General features: G+C 45.2%; 3 protein-coding genes and 2 long non-coding RNA genes across 10 annotated transcripts; 2 read left to right on the top strand and 3 right to left on the bottom strand.

The window, feature by feature from the left end:
* Positions 1 to 1,858: 1,858 nt before the first annotated feature.
* LOC117191181 lies at positions 1,859 to 4,381 on the top strand. The gene is made up of 2 exons (XR_004473966.1): positions 1,859 to 2,048; positions 4,287 to 4,381. It is a non-coding gene; the product is annotated as an uncharacterized LOC117191181 (long non-coding RNA).
* Positions 4,382 to 6,755: 2,374 nt separating this feature from the next.
* Positions 6,756 to 14,589, bottom strand: LOC117191149 (guanylate kinase-associated protein mars-like). 5 transcript variants are annotated; one of them, XM_033396115.1, is made up of 4 exons: positions 14,435 to 14,581; positions 13,008 to 14,377; positions 11,944 to 12,955; positions 6,756 to 6,973 (listed from the first exon to the last, which is right to left on the bottom strand). In XM_033396115.1, exons 3-4 carry the CDS (start codon positions 12,500 to 12,502, stop codon positions 6,864 to 6,866), a joined length of 669 nt encoding a protein of 222 aa, XP_033252006.1. In that variant the 5' UTR covers positions 12,503 to 12,955; positions 13,008 to 14,377; positions 14,435 to 14,581; the 3' UTR covers positions 6,756 to 6,863. The 5 variants fall into 5 exon arrangements, 3 of the variants coding, with proteins under 3 accessions (XP_033252006.1, XP_033252007.1, XP_033252005.1); XM_033396116.1 differs by lacking the exon at positions 6,756 to 6,973 and adding an exon at positions 6,982 to 7,117 and having other exon boundaries at positions 12,088 to 12,955; positions 14,435 to 14,585; XM_033396114.1 differs by lacking the exon at positions 6,756 to 6,973 and having other exon boundaries at positions 11,715 to 12,955; positions 14,435 to 14,584.
* LOC117191148 (guanylate kinase-associated protein mars-like) lies at positions 7,339 to 8,951 on the bottom strand. The gene is made up of 2 exons (XM_033396113.1): positions 8,018 to 8,951; positions 7,339 to 7,965 (listed from the first exon to the last, which is right to left on the bottom strand). The coding sequence occupies exons 1-2, from the start codon at positions 8,304 to 8,306 to the stop codon at positions 7,544 to 7,546; spliced, it is 711 nt and encodes a 236-aa protein (XP_033252004.1). The 5' UTR covers positions 8,307 to 8,951; the 3' UTR covers positions 7,339 to 7,543.
* LOC117191166 lies at positions 9,026 to 9,699 on the bottom strand. Its single transcript, XR_004473947.1, has 2 exons — positions 9,545 to 9,699; positions 9,026 to 9,487 (listed from the first exon to the last, which is right to left on the bottom strand). It is a non-coding gene; the product is annotated as an uncharacterized LOC117191166 (long non-coding RNA).
* Positions 14,590 to 15,889: 1,300 nt separating the features above from the next.
* On the top strand, positions 15,890 to 19,662 carry LOC117191137. 2 transcript variants are annotated; one of them, XM_033396098.1, is made up of 3 exons: positions 15,890 to 16,316; positions 16,393 to 16,441; positions 16,502 to 19,662. In XM_033396098.1, the coding sequence occupies exon 3, from the start codon at positions 18,163 to 18,165 to the stop codon at positions 19,651 to 19,653; it is 1,491 nt and encodes a 496-aa protein (XP_033251989.1). In that variant the 5' UTR covers positions 15,890 to 16,316; positions 16,393 to 16,441; positions 16,502 to 18,162; the 3' UTR covers positions 19,654 to 19,662. The 2 variants fall into 2 exon arrangements, with proteins under 2 accessions (XP_033251989.1, XP_033251991.1); XM_033396100.1 differs by having other exon boundaries at positions 16,373 to 16,441.
* Positions 19,663 to 20,838: the final 1,176 nt, after the last annotated feature.

The following is a 20,838-nucleotide window of genomic DNA, read 5'->3' as shown; positions in this document are numbered from 1 at the left end:
GGTTCACGAGGCAACAGGCGTAACACCATTCTTTGCAGTCTTCGGGCAGCAAATGTATTTGCATGGGTCATGCTACAAGCTGGCAAAGCGACAGCGGTCAATCGGCGAGCATGACATATCGCTGCTGGAGGGTCAGGACAAGCGACAACTCATCCAAGAGAGGATTCGCGCTAGTTTACATCAGGCATACGAGCGTAGTAGGGTAAGATACAACCAGCGAGCTCGGGTGTTTTACGCGAGGCCGGGACAAGAGGTATTCCGCCGAAATTTTGTCCTTAGTGACTTCGGAAAAGGCTTTAATGCCAAGTTCGCGCGCAAATTCATCCGATGCCGGGTAGTGAAGCCAGTAGGAGAGAACGCGTATGCTCTGGAGGACCTTAACGGCCGTCCCATAGGAGTGTACCACGCCAAAGACCTGAGAATGTAGTGAGTTGTGGGTGTGGCCTACGTTGGGCGCGGCAGAAGAATGCAGGGCACGCCGGCGTGTGCTCAATAGTGTTCCGGAATCCGGTGGGCATGCCCACGCGTATGTTGTCCCTCCTGGGACTGACGACATACTCGTGGTGGTGTTCCAGTCCCACCTGAACGATAGGTGGCCAGGGCTGAGGGCGACGCGCCATCCAGCGGAAGTCCAGGGAGGCTCGATGGTGTATGGGGACATCGGGGGGAGCTGGAGCCGTCACTGGGGATATAAGGAAGAGAATAGGATTAGTTATATGTATTAGTAAGGGAAAAAGGGATAAATAGGAGTGAAAATATTAGAAAACGTGGATTGGATTATAGAAATCGTGGAACGTGGACGGAGTAACGTCGAAATTTGAAATTTTGTGCTTAAAACAGAAAGTTTGAAGTGAGTACAGAAAAGGCGGGCGATAAAATAGGTTGTAATGCAGAAAATTTTACTAACAGCCGGCAAGGAATATAGCCACCAGAACCGGGCCTGAAGGTTTCCTGGAGAGGGACACTGGAGTTCGAGAAAGTCGACTGCAGAGCAGAAGACTGCCCAACGGAACCTGAGTGAGTTCGTTCCAGTTGCGCGTGTGTGAGCCAAGTAGCGCGGGACGTGTGAAGGGGGAGGGTGAAAGAGGACGATTTAGCTGCCAGGGCGATTCTAGCCACACCGCACGATCGTTGCATCGCCTTCCAGTGCGGGCCACACGTTTGGTCTCATTCACCAAGTAAAAACCCCGAAACCCTATTCACACACACACGCGCACACGTATAAACGGACCTATATAAATTTAGGGCTGACCGGCCACGGCCAGCGATCGCCCGCGTCGTTTGAACTTAAAGAAAAAAACATAATCCGGACTCCAAACACCGTTCCACATTAAATGTTATTTGAGGGTGAGGGTATCCCTGTTGGTTGAACGAAATTTCAGCAGTTATTTCCTTGTTTGCCTTTGTGTCGAACGTTTTGGTGTTTCTTAGTGGTTAGTGATAATTTTGAGTATAGCTATTTATTAATGAGAAAGATGAAATTGTCAATTTACGATTATTAAAGCTTGGATATATATTGAAGCATGATGCATTAAATTTAAAATAGAGGGAGGACGCGTGGCGTAGCCATGCATTAGGCCAGCCGTTACCGTTCCAGCAGAGGGTGGCCAAAATGAACGGTGTGTTTGGTCACAGGTAGGGCGGGCGCGCGAAGTGATAACACCCAAGCTTCACCCACTTGATAGCCGTCTGTTTATGATTTTCTTTGTTGTTGTTAGGTTGTTGTTAGTTTTGATGTCCCGAGAAGTAGTATGTCTCCTTTTTTGTCTACATTTGGTGGGCAAGGGGAACTACCCAGCCCTGGGGTCGACAGCTAGCCGTCATTGCCCTCTGGGAAACAAGCCAAGTGTAACATTAATAAATGCAGTAGACACCCCACGAAATTCGCCGAATAAATACAAGTGTGTGCGTGTGTTTATTGGGGTTAAAAAAACTAAAACAAACAACGTCACGGCAAGAGCATTGCCAGCAGCAAGAACACACGCCCTACTTTGTAAAATTAAATTCCTGTTAAAACCACATACATTCAATCGGTTTGAAACGCCAAGGTTTACCCCGATTCTGCCCCATGGAAAGCCAATGCTTAATTGCTTTTTTCCTACCTGCTTTTCCGTGAATTTACGATGTCATCGGTTAAGTTAGCTAAATAAATGCTGCTGGCAACGCTGCGCTTGCTCGCTCACGCACGCACACACTCCCCTCTCTGTCGGTGTCGGTTCGCCGCTGCCGCCGCCGCCTGTCAGTTCTCGCTCTGCCTGCCTTGTCGGTTGTCGGTGTATTTTTAATCGCTTTTCTCGCCCAAGAATATTAAAGAAAGGAGAGGAGAGGAGAACTACACACAACGCGAAATCAAATATATGAGTTATTGTTTATACAGTCAAGGAAAAAAGTCAACATACAGCACCGATTTTTCAATATTTCGGGTTTTCGCAATGAAAATTAAAAAAGTTGGTATGCCATTATTTAGGACACTTAAAGTTATTATTATTTCAGAAAAAAAACTTAAACATAAATGATGTATACTAAAGTTACAACGAAAAAACATAAAATGTTCACGGAAAAAAGTGTACATACAGCCTCTATGCTTTTGTATTATAGTCTCAAAGTCATCTTAATATTAATACTTTTTATACTTTTAATATTTGGTTGGTCCACCATTGGCGTCTATTACAGCCTGTAGTCGTCGGGGCATCGGTGCCACCAAATTTTCGGTTGTTGTGGGCGGAACTTCGGCCCAAGCTCGAATGAGGGCGGTTTTGAGGCTTTCCCGACTGCTGATGTTATACTTCCGTACCAATCTTTCTAAAATGTCCCAAAGATGTTCGATTGGGTTAAGGTCTGGAGATTGGGGTGGTGAACGAAGCTGTCTTGGGGCATAATACAGCAACCAATCACGCACAACATGTGCGGTGTGCTTTGGATCGTTGTCCTGTTGGAAGATCCAACTGCTTCCCAGGCTCAATGTATCCACCGATGTTTCCAAATTTTCTTCCAATATCTTCTTATACTGGAAGCGATCCATATTCCCTTCCACAAACACCAAATTACCTACTCCAGGCGACGCCATAGCGCCCCAAACCAACACACTACCACCTCCATGTTTGACGGTGGGTATTATGTTTATAGGGTCAAGAGCGGTGTTTGCCTTTCTCCAAACTCTGGAACGGCCATCACTTCCGAAAATGTTGTATTTACTTTCATCTGTAAATAAAACGCTTTTCCAAAAGTTTGGATCCTTATTTAAGTGCGCTTTGGCGAATTCCAGGCGCAAAATCCGATTCTTTTCTGAAATCAATGGTTTCTTTCGTGGAACTCGGCTCTTGAAACCATCCTGTGCAAAAAATTGGCAATTGTTTTTGGGTACACAATGACTCCTGAACACTTTTCGATGTGTTCCGCCAATTTTGGAGCACATCGGTGGATACATTGAGCCTGGGAAGCAGTTGGATCTTCCAACAGGACAACGATCCAAAGCACACCGCACATGTTGTGCGTGATTGGTTGCTGTATTATGCCCCAAGACAGCTTCGTTCACCACCCCAATCTCCAGACCTTAACCCAATCGAACATCTTTGGGACATTTTAGAAAGATTGGTACGGAAGTATAACATCAGCAGTCGGGAAAGCCTCAAAACCGCCCTCATTCGAGCTTGGGCCGAAGTTCCGCCCACAACAACCGAAAATTTGGGGGCATCGATGCCCCGACGACTACAGGCTGTAATAGATGCCAATGGTGGACCAACCAAATATTAAAAGTATAAAAAGTATTAATATTAAGATGACTTTGAATCAAACCAGGGACCTTGTCCAAATACATCCAAGCCACCGGATGGGACTGCCCTTAACCTGCAGTAGTATGCTCTCACGGTTCGGGCAACGCGAAGGGGCACATGCCCATGCGGCAACACAACGGACCTTTTATAGGTCCAAGTGAGCTTGGGGGCGGGAGGCTCTTATCCCCCCCCTCCCGGCTACCGCCTTAACCTAACCTAACCTAAGATGACTTTGAGACTATAATACAAAAGCATAGAGGCTGTATGTACACTTTTTTCCGTGAACATTTTATGTTTTTTCGTTGTAACTTTAGTATACATCATTTTTGTTTAAGTTTTTTTTCTGAAATAATAATAACTTTAAGTGTCCTAAATAATGGCATACCAACTTTTTTAATTTTCATTGCGAAAACCCGAAATATTGAAAAATCGGTGCTGTATGTTGACTTTTTTCCTTGACTGTATAATAAAATGGAAATCAAAGTAATAAGAGCACTATTTTAATCTCAACAGAGCTGGAAAATACGAAAGAAACCCTCATACATATGTATGTATGCTGTGCGCGTGTGTGAGTGTGGTGCATTCAAGGCTGATAAAACAACACAAAACGAGGGGGAACGTTGTGAGTTGCTGCGGACGCCGCAACTCTACGGTTATACCCGATACTAAGTCAGTATGGCTCTCCTCCGGCAGACGCCGCTAATATTAAACGACACGACAAAGAGTGCGTGAGAGAGAGACAGAAAATCAGTCTGAGCGTGACGTCGGGCGCTGCGTAGCCAAGGCAAATTGATTTGTTCCTATTGGCTATAAAAATGATCTGATCTGATCCAGATTCAGCAATCTGATAGATATGGTCATTATCTATGATTCTGCGTTTTTAGTTTTCTCGAATGTGCAATATTGTGGATGCAACAGATTTTCGTCCTTTGTGTGGGCGGAAGGGGGTGGGGCGAAATTTTGAGATACACGTTTTATAGTAAGATCTAACAGGAGTGCGGATACCAAATTTGGTTACTCTAGCCTTAATAGTCTCTGAGATTTGTAGATGCCCCAGATTTTCGTCCTTTGCGGGGGCGGAAGGGGGTGTGGCGAAATTTTGAAACAAACTCGTCTCGGTCCGATATATTAGGAGTGTGGATACCAAATTTGGTTGCTCTAGCTTTTATAGTCTCTGAGATCTAGGCGCTAATGTTTTACTCTAAGCAAAGCCGCCTATGCTACGTGTGTGTTAGAGAGAGACAGGGCGAGAAAAAATGAAATTGTTTTCTTGATGCTGGCTATAATAATAATACGATCCAATTCAGATTCCGCAGTCTTAAAGATATGGTCATTCTCTACAATTCTACGTTTTTGGTTTTCTCATATCTTTAAAATTGTGGATGCCACAGATTTTCGTCCTTTGTGGGGCGGAAGAGGGCGGGGCGAAGTTTTGAAATATTTTTGTAGCAGTTACATATCACAGAAGTCTGGATCCAAAACATCGTTGCTCTAGCTCTTATAGTCTTTGAGCACTAGGCGCTGAAGGGGACGGACAGACGGACGGACGGACAGACGGACAGACGGACAGACGGACAGACAGACAGACAGACAGGGCCCAATCGACTCGGCTATTGATGCTGATCAAGAATATATATACTTTATGGGGTCGGAAACGATTCCGACCACTTTTACCACAAATCTAATATACCCCAATACTCATTTTGAGTATCGGGTATAAAAACAGAGCAAGTGACTAACTAAAAGGCGACAAACACAAAACTACGCGCTATTCATTACGCACGGAGCAACAACAATACCCGATACTCAAAATGAGTATTGGGGTATATTAGATTTGTGGTAAAAGTGGATGTGTGTAACGTCCAGAAGGAATCGTTTCCGACCCCATAAAGTATATATATTCTTGATCAGCATCAATAGCCGAGTCGATTGGGCCCTGTCTGTCTGTCTGTCTGTCTGTCCGTCTGTCCGTCCGTCCGTCCGTCCGTCTGTCCGTCCCCTTCAGCGCCTAGTGCTCAAAGACTATAAGAGCTAGATCAACGATGTTTTGGACCCAGACTTCTGTGATATGTCACTGCTACAAAAATATTTCAAAACTTCGCCCCGCCCACTTCCGCCCCCACAAAGCACGAAAATCTGTGGCATCCACAATTTTAAAGATATGAGAAAACCAAAAACGTAGAATTGTAGAGAATGACCATATCTTTAAGACTGCGGAATCTGAATTGGATCGTATTATTATTATAGCCAGCATCAAGAAAACAATTTCATTTTTTTCCCGCCCTGTCTCTCTCTAACACACACGTAGCATAGGCGGCTTTGCTTAGAGTAAAACATTAGCGCCTAGATCTCAGAGACTACAAAAGCTAGAGCAACCAAATTTGGTATCCACACTCCTAATATATCGGACCGAGACGAGTTTGTTTCAAAATTTCGCCACACCCCCTTCCGCCCCCGCAAAGGACCAAAATCTGGAGATATTCAAAAATCTCAGAGACTATTAAGGCTAGAGTAACCAAATTTGGTATCCGCACTCCTGTTAGATCTTACTATAAAACGTGTATCTCAAAATTTCACCCCACCCCCTTCCGCCCCCACAAAGGACGAAAATCTGTTGCATCCACAATATTGCACATTCGAGAAAACTAAAAACGCAGAATCATAGATAATGACCATATCTATCAGATTGCTGAATCTGGATCAGATCAGATCATTTTTATAGCCAATAGGAACAAATCAATTTGCAGTGGCTACGCAGCGCCCGACGTCACGCTCAGACTGATTTTCTGTCTCTCTCGCACGCACTCTTTGTCGTGTCGTTTGAAATTAGCGGCGTCTGCCGGTGGAGAGCCATACTGACTTAGTATCGGGTATAACTGTAGAGTTGCGGTGTCCGCAGCAACTCACAACGTTCCCCCTCGTTTTTTTCCTTTATTTGATTGATTGATGTACTTAATTTAAAAAAAATATATAAAACAAGGCTTTGAAATTGAAACATAATTTTCAGAATTAAATAATACTATACATATAAACAAAAACGTAACTTTAAATAATAAATGATAGATAAACTACATAAACTCGGTGGATGGCCTAAGACGCGGATTGCGGCTCATTTTCTGCTGGGCCCTGGTCATCGCTAATAGTGCCTTCTTCGTAGGTGAATTTGAAGTGCCGTACATTTTTCTTTGTACTGAAAATAACTCCCCCGACTTTCACGCTTGCTGGTCCCTGGTTTTTTCAGAATCGACTGGCGTCCCTTATTGGGAGGGGGGTATGATTAAGAGCGTTTTGTTCGGCTGCGGCCAATATTGCAGACTTGAGCAGAGTGTTGCCACCATTGGAAGGACGGTGCGAGCAGGAGAGAAGGACCGACGGTCGCGTTCTACGATCACACGCTGAGTGCTGCTGCGAGATGGAGTTTGCGGGGCATCGTCCGCTGATACCACAACCGCCTTAGCCTTTTTCATTTCAGCATGGGCCTTGCGGAGTAATTGCATCAAGTTACTGCTGGCCTTGACCTTGGGCTTAGCGTTTAAATTGTTGCCCAGCTTAGACTTTGGTTTGGCCACAGGCTTGGCTGGTATTTTCGATTCCTCAACTGCATCGGGGTCCTGCCAATTGTTCTTTTTCCATCGCTTCAAGTTATCAAAGCGCTTGTCAACATTCTCACTCTGGAGTCGCAGCATGTCCCACCCCCCTTCCAGATCCTCTGCCTGGACGGGTTTCGTCTCCTCGCTGCCATCGTAGGGTCGATGGTTCTTGCCCGTAGCTCACGCCCCGCAACGGTCAATCAGACCGCTGAACTGCATCAATTTCTTGGTAGAGAGCAAATTTGTCTGTCCAATGGCCACATTGATCATATCTATGCCGCCCGTCTCAACCAGATGCGCCTCATTCTCCTTGCTATAGGCTTCCCACTCGCTGCAGATATCTCGCAGTCGTCGAATCTCATTCTCCAGCTGTATGCGAAAGTAGAGCACCGACTCGAGGGCCCGCCGATTGGCAACAGGATACTCCTCACCGGGCAAATACATGCTGTTTCGCTTCTCACGCTCACAGCGAGAGTTGACTTTACCGCGCGAGACGCTCACATATGGACTTAAGTAGTTGGGCTTCTCATCGGAAATCCTGCGAGGGGTTTGCTCCGCAGCTGCCTTCAGAGTAGAATTTTCTTGTTCTTTATCATCTGGATCTGGAAACCAATAATATTACATTTTACTCCATTTTATTCCTGTTGTACTTACCCTTAGCCAGATATGGATCCAAGATCAAACTCTCTTCAGCTGCCGTTTTTATCAAAGAGTACCTAGAAAAGTCAAATTTCCGCTTCGCTTTCGAATCTCGGTGGCTGCTCATTGGACCCACTGGACTCAGATTTGAAATCTCACCCAAGGCTTCTATCATTTCTTGACTGCAATTGTTCGTATTGCACTGCGTGAATGTGGCCAGAGCAGGGAAACTTATCTTCTCTTCCAGCGGCGTATTGGGAGGCAGTGGGAGTTCAGTGGTCCCAGCCTCAACCAACTCTCTCATCAGCTCCGGCCGATTTCAAACATTCTTTTGAAGACCTACGTACTTGCTGACGTTGCTCTTGGCCTTCATTCTGGTCGACAATTGGCTGGCAAGCTTGTTTTTTATTGCCGGCCCTTTTGCTACTGCGGTCGGCTTAAATTTTCCCGCAGCTCCCCCTCCGCCGCCTTCTTGAATGGGCTTTGGTTTCACTGCTGGTATTTTTAAGGTGGGCTTACTCACGGCCGGCTTTTAGAATGGTTGCGTCCTCACATTTGGCAAATGAACAACCCCATTTGCAGAAGGTCCAACGACCAAATCTGCTGCCTTGGGCTTTGGGCCTGCTGTAGGCTTCAAGGGCAATGCACGTGAAGGTGCAGGCTTCACTGTGGCTGGCTGGACATTCCTTGCTGATGTTTGATGTTTCATGTTTGATGTTTGGGTCTTCACAGTGACCGGTTGAGGACGCGACGTTGCATGTTGCAGCTTTGCCATGGTTGCCGCAGGCTGAGCGCGCAATCTGGATGGATGACCCTGGGTACGCAATTGGGTTGCCAAAGGCTGTTTCCTCTCCGCTGCCGTCTGCGTACACTGAGTTTTTTTTGACAAAACATATAAGGAGTGCCTTTTTGGCGGCACAAATGCCGGAGCGTTCTCCTGCTCTTTCTGGGGTTTGTCGCAGGTGTAAGTGTTTCGGTTTTATATGTGCACATCTTTTGACCACGACGAGCAATTTGCTCGTTCTTTGTTTGTTCCTTCCTGGCAGCCTTCCAATCCACGAAGCGCTTTATGTAAAGGTCCCGGGTGGGGTTCCTCTGCTGCTGAGGCAGCTCTGGTTTTCGATTCTCCTTAGGAGGAGCGACATAGGTAAGGCGTGGCTGCGCCTCCTCTGAGGGCGGTATAGGTGCCGCACGCTTGACGGGAGTTGGACTAACACTAATAATGCGGTTGCTTTAAAAACGATCCTCGCGCTGTTTTGCACGCGCCGCATTCTGGAGTTCCCGGTTCTGCTCATTGAAATTGCGTGGGCTGAAAGCAAGTGATTGCTGTTTATATAATTCCCTGTGGCGCTGCATTATGACGTCGAGCTGTAATTATTTAGGAGTTTAAAAAAAATGGAGGGACGCTTCTTAAGAATGGCGCCTTTTCAGCGTGCCATACCGATGAAAAAACGAACTTAGCCCACTTAAGCCCCTTTATTTAAACTGGATAACAACTCGAGTTAGACCGCGGAAAATAATACTAATAATAATAATATTCACCTCTTTTTTACCTGGCAAGGAAACTTTTTTTGATAGATTGGGGACTTGGAATTTGTTTAACAATTTAATCTGGTATTTTGTATGCAGTTTTTTTTAAAGGTAGTGCTTTTTTTACACAATAATTTTTAGCGGTATATTTTTCAAAATTTTCACTTTGAAAACTCGTGAAAATTCTAAGCAAATCCAATAAGAATGACTAGCAAAAGTTGGCTACTATTTTAGAAAAATAATCTATCAATCGGATAAACTTCATGTTCAGCTATAAAGTCCTAGCAAGCTAATAATATCAAATCACAGAACGATTAGCCCATTGTATGCCAAAGGGGTATTTTAATATTGCACCGAACTTAGTGAAAATCGTGGATATAGTGGGTTTTTTTTTTGTGAGTAAAAGAAGGGATAGGAGGTATCTACAATGACTGTTTAAATAGAGGGGTCTTAAGTGGGTATATGTGGCATATTTCAGACCGTATATTTTATCGCCAAGTCACTTAGTACACTAATTTTCTTGCCACAATGTCTGGCTCACACACCTTGCAAAATATAAAAATACTTTCCATAGTATTTTCCAGTATATTAAGGTTATGCACTCACCCTCTTGGCCAATGCCCCAATGTAGAAGTCGTGTAAAAATGCAATTTAGAGCCACATCGATTATTAATGCGGGAAATCATCGAAATCTTGATCACCTGCTATCAAAATCTCAATGTTTTCAAAAATATAAAAAAAAGGAATGTAAAAATATGCATAACGGGGGTTTTTCACACTGGCGCTTCCATGGGGCTTATATGGAAAAGAACGGGCCAACAATTTTGAAAAGTACACATATTCCCCTTTATAAAAATGATTTTAATATGTAGCAAATGGGTAGTTACCATGTAAAGAAATAAACTTAGTGGAAATTGTTGACATTTTTTATTGAAACCTTATTTTATAAACAATGCCAATAAAGATGGTACTTAAAATTAGCCACTTTTATATAAAATTGATTAGATTATCGGTTAAAAATATGTGTCCAGTGCTGATAGTCGTTGCTAGCTAGTATTCAACCGAAAGCAATTTGATTCAGCTTGAATACAAATAATACGTCAGTATATTTTCGGCATATTTTGAAATTTGTGACGTAGTTTCGGTATATTTCTGAGTGTCTGTTTACCATTGCACGTATGAAAATAAAAGTGAATAATAAAAGTAAGCAAAAATAAGCATTCAACTATATCAAGTGTGTGTCAAGTGTCGAGAAAATACGTCTTTAGACAGCTGCGACAGAGCCTGGAATATGTATTAATAAATGCAGTAGACACCCCACGAAATTCGCCGAATAAATACAAGTGTGTGCGTGTGTTTATTGGGGTTAAAAAAACTAAAAAAAAAACGTCACGGCAAGAGCATTGCCAGCAGCAAGAACACACGCCCTACTTTGTAAAATTAAATTCCTGTTAAAACCACATATGTACATTCAATCGGTTTGAAACGCCAAGGTTCATCAGCAGTCGGGAAAGCCTCAAAACCGCCCTCATTCGAGCTTGGGCCGAAGTTCCGCCCACAACAACCGAAAATTTGGTGGCATCGATGCCCCGACGACTACAGGCTGTAATAGATGCCAATGGTGGACCAACCAAATATTAAAAGTATAAAAAGTATTAATATTAAGATTACTTTGAGACTATAATACAAAAGCATAGAGGCTGTATGTACACTTTTTTCCGTGAACATTTTATGTTTTTTCGTTGTAACTTAAGTATACATAATTTTTGTTTAAGTTTTTTTTTCTGAAATAATAACTTTAAGTGTCCTAAATAATGGCATACCAACTTTTTTAATTTTCATTGCGAAAACCCGAAATATTGAAAAATCGGTGCTGTATGTTGACTTTTTTCCTTGACTGTATAATAAAATGGAAATCAAAGTAATAAGAGCACTATTTTAATCTCAACAGAGCTGGAAAATACGATAGAAACCCTCATACATATGTATGTATGCTGTGCGCGTGTGTGAGTGTGGTGCATTCAAGGCTGATAAAACAACACAAAAACGAGGGGGAACGTTGTGAGTTGCTGCGGACACCGCAACTCTACAGTTATACCCGATACTAAGTCAATATGGCTCTCCTCCGGCAGACGCCGCTAATAGAGAGACAGAAAATCAGTCTGAGCGTGACGTCGGGCGCTGCGTAGCCACTGCAAATTGATTTCTTGCTTTTGGCTACAAAAATGATCCAATCTGATCTTGATTCAGCAATTTGATAGATATGGTCATTATCTATGATTCTGCGTTTTTAGTTTTCTCGAATGTGCAATATTGTGGATGCAACAGATTTTCGTCCTTTGTGGGGGCGGAAGGGTGTGGGGCGAAATTCTGAGATATACGTTTTATAGTGAGATCTAACAGAGATCTAACTCCACGACTTTCACGCTTGCTGGTCCCTGGTTTTTTCAGAATCGACTGGCGTCCCTTATTGGGAGGGGGGATATGATTAAGAGCGTTTTGTTCGGCTGCGGCCAATATAGCAGACTTGAGCAGAGTGTTGCCACCATTGGAAGAACGGCTCTCGCCTACAGACATGCGCAGGACGGTGCGAGCAGGAGAGAAGGACCGACGGTCGCGTACTACGATCACACGCTGAGTGCTGCTGCGAGATGGAGTTTGCGGGGCATCGTCCGCTGATACCACATCCGCCTTAGCCTTTTTCATTTCAGCATGGGCCTTGCGGAGTAATTGCATCAAGTTACTGCTGGCCTTGACCTTGGGCTTAGCGTTTAAATTGTTGCCCAGCTTAGACTTTGGTTTGGCCACAGGCTTGGCTGGTATTTTCGATTCCTCAACTGCATCGGGGTCCTGCCAATTGTTCTTTTTCCATCGCTTCAAGTTATCAAAGCGCTTGTCAACATTCTCACTCTGGAGTCGCAGCATGTTCCAGATCCTCTGCCTGGACGGGTTTCGTCTCCTCGCTGCCATCGTAGGGTCGATGGTTCTTGCCCGTAGCTCACGCCCCGCAACGGTCAATCAGACCGCTGAACTGCATCAATTTCTTGGTAGAGAGCAAATTTGTCTGTCCAATGGCCACATTGATCATATCTATGCCGCCCGTCTCAACCAGATGCGCCTCATTCTCCCTGCTATAGGCTTCCCACTCGCTGCAGATATCTCGCAGTCGTCGAATCTCATTCTCCAGCTGTATGCGAAAGTAGAGCACCAACTCGAGGGCCCGCCGATTGGCAACAGGATACTCCTCACCGGGCAAATACATGCTGTTTCGCTTCTCACGATCACAGCGAGAGTTGACTTTACCGCGCGAGACGCTCACATATGGACTTAAGTAGTTGGGCTACTCATCGGAAATCCTGCGAGGAGGGGTTTGCTCCGCAGCTGCCTTCAGAGTAGAATTTTCTTGTTCTTTATCATCTGGATCTGGAAACCAATAATATTACATTTTACTCCATTTTATTCCTGTTGTACTTACCCTTAGCCAGATATGGATCCAAGATCAAACTCTCTTCAGCTGCCGTTTTTATCAAAGAGTACCTAGAAAAGTCAAATTTCCGCTTCGCTTTCGAATCTCGGTGGCTGCTCATTGGACCCACTGGACTCAGATTTGAAATCTCACCCAAGGCTTCTATCATTTCTTGACTGCAATTGTTCGTCTTGCACTGCGTGAATGTGGCCAGAGCAGGGAAACTTATCTTCTCTTCCAGCGCTGACGTTGCTCTTGGCCTTCATTCTGGTCGACAATTGGCTGGCAAGCTTGTTTTTTATTGCCGGCCCTTTTGCTACTGCGGTCGACTTAAATTTTCCCGCAGCTCCCCCTCCGCCACCTCCTTGAATGGGCTTTGGTTTCACTGCTGGTATTTTTAAGGTGGGCTTACTCACGGCCGGCTTTTCGAATGGTTGCGTCCTCACATTTGGCAAATGAACAACCCCATTTGCAGAAGGTCCAACGACCAAATCCGCTGCCTTGGGCTTTGGGCCTGCTGTAGGCTTCAAGGGCAATGCACGTGAAGGTGCAGGCTTCACTGTGGCTGGCTGGACATTCCTTGCTGATGTTTGATGTTTCATGTTTGATGTTTGGGTCTTCACAGTGACCGGTTGAGGACGCGACGTTGCATGTTGCAGCTTTGCCATGGTTGCCGCAGGCTGAGCGCGCAATCTGGATGGATGACCCTGGGTACGCAATTGGGTTGCCAAAGGCTGTTTCCTCTCCGCTGCCGTCTGCGTACACTGAGTTTTTTTTGACAAAACATATAAGGAGTGCCTTTTTGGCGGCACAAATGCCGGAGCGTTCTCCTGCTCTTTCTGGGGGTTTGTCGCAGGTGTAAGTGTTTCGGTTTTATATGTGCACATCTTTTGACCACGACGAGCAATTTGCTCGTTCTTTGTTTGTTCCTTCCTGGCAGCCTTCCAATCCACGAAGCGCTTTATGTAAAGGTCCCGGGTGGGTTTCCTCTGCTGCTGAGGCAGCTCTGGTTTTCGATTCTCCTTAGGAGGAGCGACATAGGTAAGGCGTGGCTGCGCCTCCTCTGAGGGCGGTATAGGTGCCGCACGCTTGATGGGAGTTGGACTAACACTAATAATGCGGTTGCTTTAAAAACGATTCTCGCGCTGTTTTGCACGCGCCGCATTCTGGAGTTCCCGGTTCTGCTCATTGAAATTGCGTGGGCTGAAAGCAAGTGATTGCTGTTTATATAATTCCCTGTGGCGCTGCATTATGACGTCGAGCTGTAATTATTTAGGAGTTTAAAAAAAATGGAGGGACGCTTCTTAAGAATGGCGCCTTTTCAGCGTGCCATACCGATGAAAAAACGAACTTAGCCCACTTAAGCCCCTTTATTTAAACTGGATAACAACTCGAGTTAGACCGCGGAAAATAGTACTAATAATAATAATATTCACCTCTTTTTTACCTGGCAAGGAAACTTTTTTTGATAGATTGGGGACTTGGAATTTGTTTAACAATTTAATCTGGTATTTTGTATGCAGTTTTTTTAAAGGTAGTGCTTTTTTTACACAATAATTTTTAGCGGTATATTTTTCAAAATTTTCACTTTGAAAACTCGTGAAAATTCTAAGCAAATCCAATAAGAATGACTAGCAAAAGTTGGCTACTATTTTAGAAAAATAATCTATCAATCGGATAAACTTCATGTTCAGCTATAAAGTCCTAGCAAGCTAATAATATCAAATCACAGAACGATTAGCCCATTGTATGCCAAAGGGGTATTTTAATATTGCACCGAACTTAGTGAAAATCGTGGATATAGTGGGTTTTTTTTTTGTGAGTAAAAGAAGGGATAGGAGATATCTACAATGACTGTTTAAATAGAGGGGTCTTAAGTGGGTATATGTGGCATATTTCAGACCGTATATTTTATCGCCAAGTCACTTAGTACACTAATTTTCTTGCCACAATGTCTGGCTCACACACCTTGCAAAATATAAAAATACTTTCCATAGTATTTTCCAGTATATTAAGGTTATGCACTCACCCTCTTGGCCAATGCCCCAATGTAGAAGTCGTGTAAAAATGCAATTTAGAGCCACATCGATTATTAATGCGGGAAATCATCGAAATCTTGATCACCTGCTATCAAAATCTCAATGTTTTCAAAAATATAAAAAAAAGGAATGTAAAAATATGCATAACGGGGGTTTTTCACACTGGCGCTTCCATGGAGCTTATATGGAAAAGAACGGGCCAACAATTTTGAAAAGTACACATATTCCCCTTTATAAAAATGATTTTAATATGTAGCAAATGGGTAGTTACCATGTAAAGAAATAAACTTAGTGGAAATTGTTGACATTTTTTATTGAAACCTTATTTTATAAACAATGCCAATAAAGATGGTACTTAAAATTAGCCACTTTTATATAAAATTGATTAGATTATCGGTTAAAAATATGTGTCCAGTGCTGATAGTCGTTGCTAGCTAGTATTCAACCGAAAGCAATTTGATTCAGCTTGAATACAAATAATACGTCAGTATATTTTCGGCATATTTTGAAATTTGTGACGTAGTTTCGGTATATTTCTGAGTGTCTGTTTACCATTGCACGTATGAAAATAAAAGTGAATAATAAAAGTAAGCAAAAATAAGCATTCAACTATATCAAGTGTGTGTCAAGTGTCGAGAAAATACGTCTTTAGACAGCTGCGACAGAGCCTGGAATATGTATTAATAAATGCAGTAGACACCCCACGAAATTCGCCGAATAAATACAAGTGTGTGCGTGTGTTTATTGGGGTTAAAAAAACTAAAAAAAAAAACGTCACGGCAAGAGCATTGCCAGCAGCAAGAACACACGCCCTACTTTGTAAAATTAAATTCCTGTTAAAACCACATATGTGTTGCATGCGAAGATATCGATAGGCGAGACCCTAGAAGCGCTGAGAGGAAGGTATTTTTTTTGAACAGGGTGGCAGGGCCAAAATTTAAGGGGAAAGGTTAGCGAAGAGTGGCCACCTGGTCCTGGAGAGTTAGAGTTCCGCGCGCTCTCCGGAGCCGTTGTGAGAGGATTTCCGATCTCATCCCATAACGGAGTCCCGAAGCCAACTCACCCACACCCAAAAGAAAAGAGAGCCGACAGCAGCCCGAATCAGGCCATGCCCTTGAACCTAGTTCAAGGGCGATAGAACAGAGAGCGATGGGGATCGGCAGCCGGGAGCATTAAACAGAACAGCCAAGAGGGGGTTCAGAAAAAGAAGTTCCCGCAACGGAGGAGCATGCGCGCCGGACCTAGTGACTTAGCGATTTTTTTTGTTCTGAAAGAAAAAGTGAGTGGGATGAGGATGGAGTAGTGGCCATCACCCTGCAAAAAAATGAATAAAAGATAAATAAATGTGATTCCAGGGGATCCAGATCAGGGAAAGACCAGGAACCAGGACCAGGAAGCATAAGAGTGAGTCCGCTCCAAAGGGGGAGTAAAGAAACCCCAAATTTATTTTTTTGTTGGCCGTAGGGAATAGGTCACAGCTCCGCCACCCTGGCCTGTTGTTCCTGCTGGTCTCGAAGGATCAGACCTGGCCACGTAGTGCGGGACCCTCGCCCACTTAGGGAGAAGAAAAAAAAGCACATCAACTTATTTACTCCCATTAATTATTTTTGTTAGACGTCTCTAGTTATAAGTATATGTAATTTAAGTCCGTCCATATTTATTATATATATGTAACCTATTTATTTATATTTATTATATTATTTATTCCTATTAATCTAATTATTTATTAACCGCCAGTAGTACTAAGATGAGGGGGGGATGAATAGGCAGGCCTAGTTTAGAAATGATATCGTGTGAAAATAGGAAATGAAGTGAAGATTATAACGAAGAAATGAATTGTTAAGCGTTTCGTATGGGGGGAAGAGGAGCCACAGCAACGAGAGGGTAAGGCTTTTGCCAATGGCAGGGAGATCCGGAACGTGTGATTCAGATCTCAGGTAGGGTGGGTGCGTCGGGGGTAAAACATCGACACCTCGACCTGGTCCAAGTCTGTGTTGAGGGAAGACTGTAATGTTGTTTGTCGAGTAGAGTCCGTTTTTTTCAGTTTTTTTTTTGTCGGTTATTTTTGTTGTTTCATTTTGTTCGAGATGTCCAATCAGTTGGTTGTTGTGCGACCTGAGGGCTTGGGAAGTATCCAGCCCTGGGATGACTGGCTAGCCGGCCTTGCCCCAAAGAAAAACAAAGGTTCGTAACAATAATGGCGCCCAATCTGAGACAGGGAAGTGGACTCGCAGTCCTGGCTCGACCATCAAAGAGGGAGAGTACGGATGCGAATCATACGGACGTCGAAGAAATTATAAATATCCAGCAGAGAAGATAGATCTCGAGTGGTATTCTGCAATCTGGGGTCCATCGGTGTTCTGGTGGCCTGTGAGGGACTCGACGAGTTGGCTCACAGAAGCACGGCGCGGAGGGACCTGAGGATGCAAGAAAAAAATCCACAAAGTAAATAGTTTTTTTTTATGTTTGATGTTTCGGCACTTATCTGACAACGGGAAGCAGGCAATCTCAAGAGGGGATTTGGTTTGGCACTGGCAGAGGAGAATCCAAAAGCCAGTTAGCAACCGGCCCGGTGCCTGGTGTGCAAAAGGAGAACCTGAAGAAAAAGAAATACCCGAAGTTAGGAATGGTCAGAAATATTTCTGTTTTTCGCTTCCCCTGCTTACCGCTGGATGGAGTCGGGAGAGTAGATTCTCAAGGAGATTTTTTGTTCTGAGTGGCCCGTGGGGACAGATGTCGGCCACGCGTTGCACTCGGAGCAGCTACAACATCCCGCAACGAACATTCAGTAGGGAAGTAGGCGGAAACAGCGACTGTAGGGAAGTGAGCGCCCTTGACTCTTAATCTTTCAAGGAAGATAAGATCAGTCAACAGCGCTCGTCGTTAGACGTTGGACAGGAAAAGACGTAGAACACCATGTGCAGAGTTGGCCCTAGTAGTAGTTGTGGTTCCTTTCCCCCTTATTAGTGTTTTTGCCGTATTAAACGTTTTTGTGCTGAAGATCAGTGAGTTGGCGTTATAGGTAGTGTTTATGCGATTGTTCTGAAAGAAGAGTAGATAATTAATTGTATTGAATAAAAAGATAAGTAGGATAGTTCGAGGTAGGGAAATACAGGGCTAGGTTGATGAGCGCGTACAACTTGCGGTCTAAGCAGAAAATGACTCGCAGGACTCCTCCACCAGGTAACCTCCAAGGACAGATGCAAGGCGGGGACACACAGGGCGCTGAGGGGCGTGAAGACGACAGCTGGAATTTGCCAGGCCAATCGAACGCACTGCCCTCCGAGATTCTCTCAGGAGTAAATGTCGCCATAGCGCAAGCACAGGAGACGTGGAGAGGCAGCATGGCAGATACTCTGAGTAGGACGTTGCAGGAGGAGATCCGTCGCGGCTTTATGGAGCTGATGGGGGCCATAACAGAGGTGATGGCGCCTCTTCGCCAGAACGTGGAATTGATCCAAGATCTGAGATTGGAAAGAGACCAGGGTGAAAACAACGATAATAATAATGGCGATCAGCAGCCTCTAGCTCACCTCAGGCAGAAGCCGAACACAGGGACCATGCCCAAAAGACCCAAGGACGATGACGCATGGAATTCACAGTCGCCTCCAAGGAAGCCGGCGAGGTTGAGCCAGAACTGGCGCCGAGGAATAGCCGATGCGGACCTGGATCCAGGTGCTGGAAGGCAGAGACGGGAGACATCAGGAGACGGCGGAGGTCCAACAGATCTGCCACCATATGAAAGGAGAGATGATTGGAGAGGAGCGAGATGGGGGCGCGTCGACAAATGGGAAATCCACTTCGACGGAGATGGAGATCCAAATAAGATGACGGTGCAGGACTTCGTGTTCAGGGTCGAGTTCCTCCGTAGGCAGAACCGACGGTCGTGGGACGAGGTCCTTGACAACTTTCACCATCTCGTCAAAGGACAAGCGGCGGAGGGGTATTGGCAATTTGTCCGAGAACGGCCTCCGGAAGGATGGGAGGATTTGAAGGACGAGTTGGTGTCCCGGTTCCGAGCAGTGGGTGGCGAGTTCGAGCGGCTACGCACCTTGCATGAGCGAAGGCAACAATCTGGCGAATCTGTGGAAGAATATTTTAGAGCGATGCGCAGACTGGCGGCTAGACTCACCACACCTTTGGTTGAGTCCGAAATGGTGCGAGTCTTGAAGAAGGGGCTCGATGATGAGATCGCCCGCTACGTTTACGCGATCCGAGTCCGGAACGTGGAGCAGCTGAGGGAAGAGTGCCTGGAAGTGGAGTACCACTTTCGCGGACGCGAGCAGAAGTCGACGTTCCGTCCTGTGCCGAAATTCCAATCAGCCGGGAAGCGAGTGGAGGAGCTAGAGCCGGAAACGGAGTTTCTGGATGAAGACGAAGCAAGGATGGTGGAAGAAACTCACCTGGCGAACAAACCCAGGCTGTGTTGCTGGAATTGCGGCCAGTTCGACCACGGATTCCGAGACTGCGTGGCGAAGGAACGCAAAATATTCTGTTACCGCTGCGGGAAACCAGAAATGTTTACTCCAACGTGTCCCAATTGCTCGGGAAACGCACGAGCGGGCATGATGAAAGCGGGAGATCAGCGCTCGGGACAGAAGCCCGCGAAGAAATGAACGATGGTCCACTAATGAATATAGAATTTAAGAATAATAGCCCGAATAAATTAAATAAAAATAGTTTGAAGTTTGTACCGGCCGAAGAAAGGATGAGGAGATACATACAAATTCGAAACCAAATCTTTGATGACAGGCAGCTGGAGGGGATGCGCGGTGTCAGTCGTAGACTCCAAAAGGCCCGTTCCAGATTTAAGGAAAGGCGACAGACTCGCAAAGAGGTGGCCGAGGCAGTCAGACGAGGAGCAGGACGCGATCCCAGAGTGTTTGCCGAAGTGCAGATAAGAGGACATCGGATTGCTGGACTCCTAGATACTGGGGCATCCGTTAGTGTCTTAGGAAAGGGCAGCCGTGAACTCCTTGCCGACCTTGAGGTGGAAATGGACAATTATGTCTCGATCATCAAGACAGCCTCTGGAGAAGACAGGTCCATAATCGGCAAAACCAAACTCTGCGTAAGATATAACGGAATGAACAAAGAGATCTTGTTTTACGTATGCCCGTACCTAGAGCAAGCCATGTACTTGGGCATAGATTTCTGGAGATCCTTCGCGCTGGCTCCCACAGTCCTCGGAGAAGAGTCCAGTAGATCCAGCGAGGTCCAAGTAGGCGAGATCCAAATGTCACAAATCAGCCAGTACGCCGAACATCGCCCGGAGGACGTGGAAGTGGAAGCTTGGGCCCTGGAAGACACGGAAACCGAAGAGCTGGAGAAGGTAAAGAAGGAGTTTCTGACCTATGAGGATGCCGGATTGGGAACAACGACGGTAGAGCAGCATCGGATCCAGTTGATCGAGGGCGCAGAACCATTTAAAGATCGGCATTACCCTCAATCCCCAGCGATGCAGGAGGTGATCTGGACCGAGGTGGATAAAATGCTGGAGCTAGGAGTGATCGAAGTTAGCGATAGTCCATGGAGCAATCGGACGACGGTGGTGCGAAAGCCAAACAAAAATAGATTCTGTTTGGACGCGCGGAAACTGAACCAACTCACCGTAAAAGATGCTTACCCTCTTCCTAGTATCGAGGGTATACTATCCAGGATTGACCAGACATACTACATTTCTAGCGTCGACCTCAAATTCGCATTCTGGCAGATTAAACTGGACCCAGAAAGCCGGAAGTGCACCGCATTTACCGTCGCAGGCCGTCCGCTGTATCAATTCGTGATGATGCCCTTCGGTC

This window comes from Drosophila miranda, assembly GCF_003369915.1.
Source record: "Drosophila miranda strain MSH22 chromosome Y unlocalized genomic scaffold, D.miranda_PacBio2.1 Contig_Y1_pilon, whole genome shotgun sequence".
Lineage (NCBI taxonomy): Eukaryota > Metazoa > Arthropoda > Insecta > Diptera > Drosophilidae > Drosophila > Drosophila miranda.
The sequence above is the reverse complement of the archived record's forward strand: the minus strand, read 5'-3'. Positions and strand labels throughout refer to the sequence as shown.

Excerpts from the sequence above, each read along its gene's own strand:
- LOC117191137 (XM_033396098.1), top strand. The coding sequence starts at position 18,163 with ATGAGCGCGTACAACTTGCGGTCTAAGCAGAAAATGACTCGCAGGACT.
- LOC117191148 (XM_033396113.1), bottom strand. The coding sequence starts at position 8,306 with ATGAGAGAGTTGGTTGAGGCTGGGACCACTGAACTCCCACTGCCTCCC. Across the intron at positions 7,966-8,017 it reads GGATCCATATCTGGCTAAGG|ATCCAGATGATAAAGAACAA; the intron begins GTAAGTACAACA and ends ATTGGTTTCCAG.
- LOC117191149 (XM_033396114.1), bottom strand. The coding sequence starts at position 12,502 with ATGGCAGCGAGGAGACGAAACCCGTCCAGGCAGAGGATCTGGAACATG.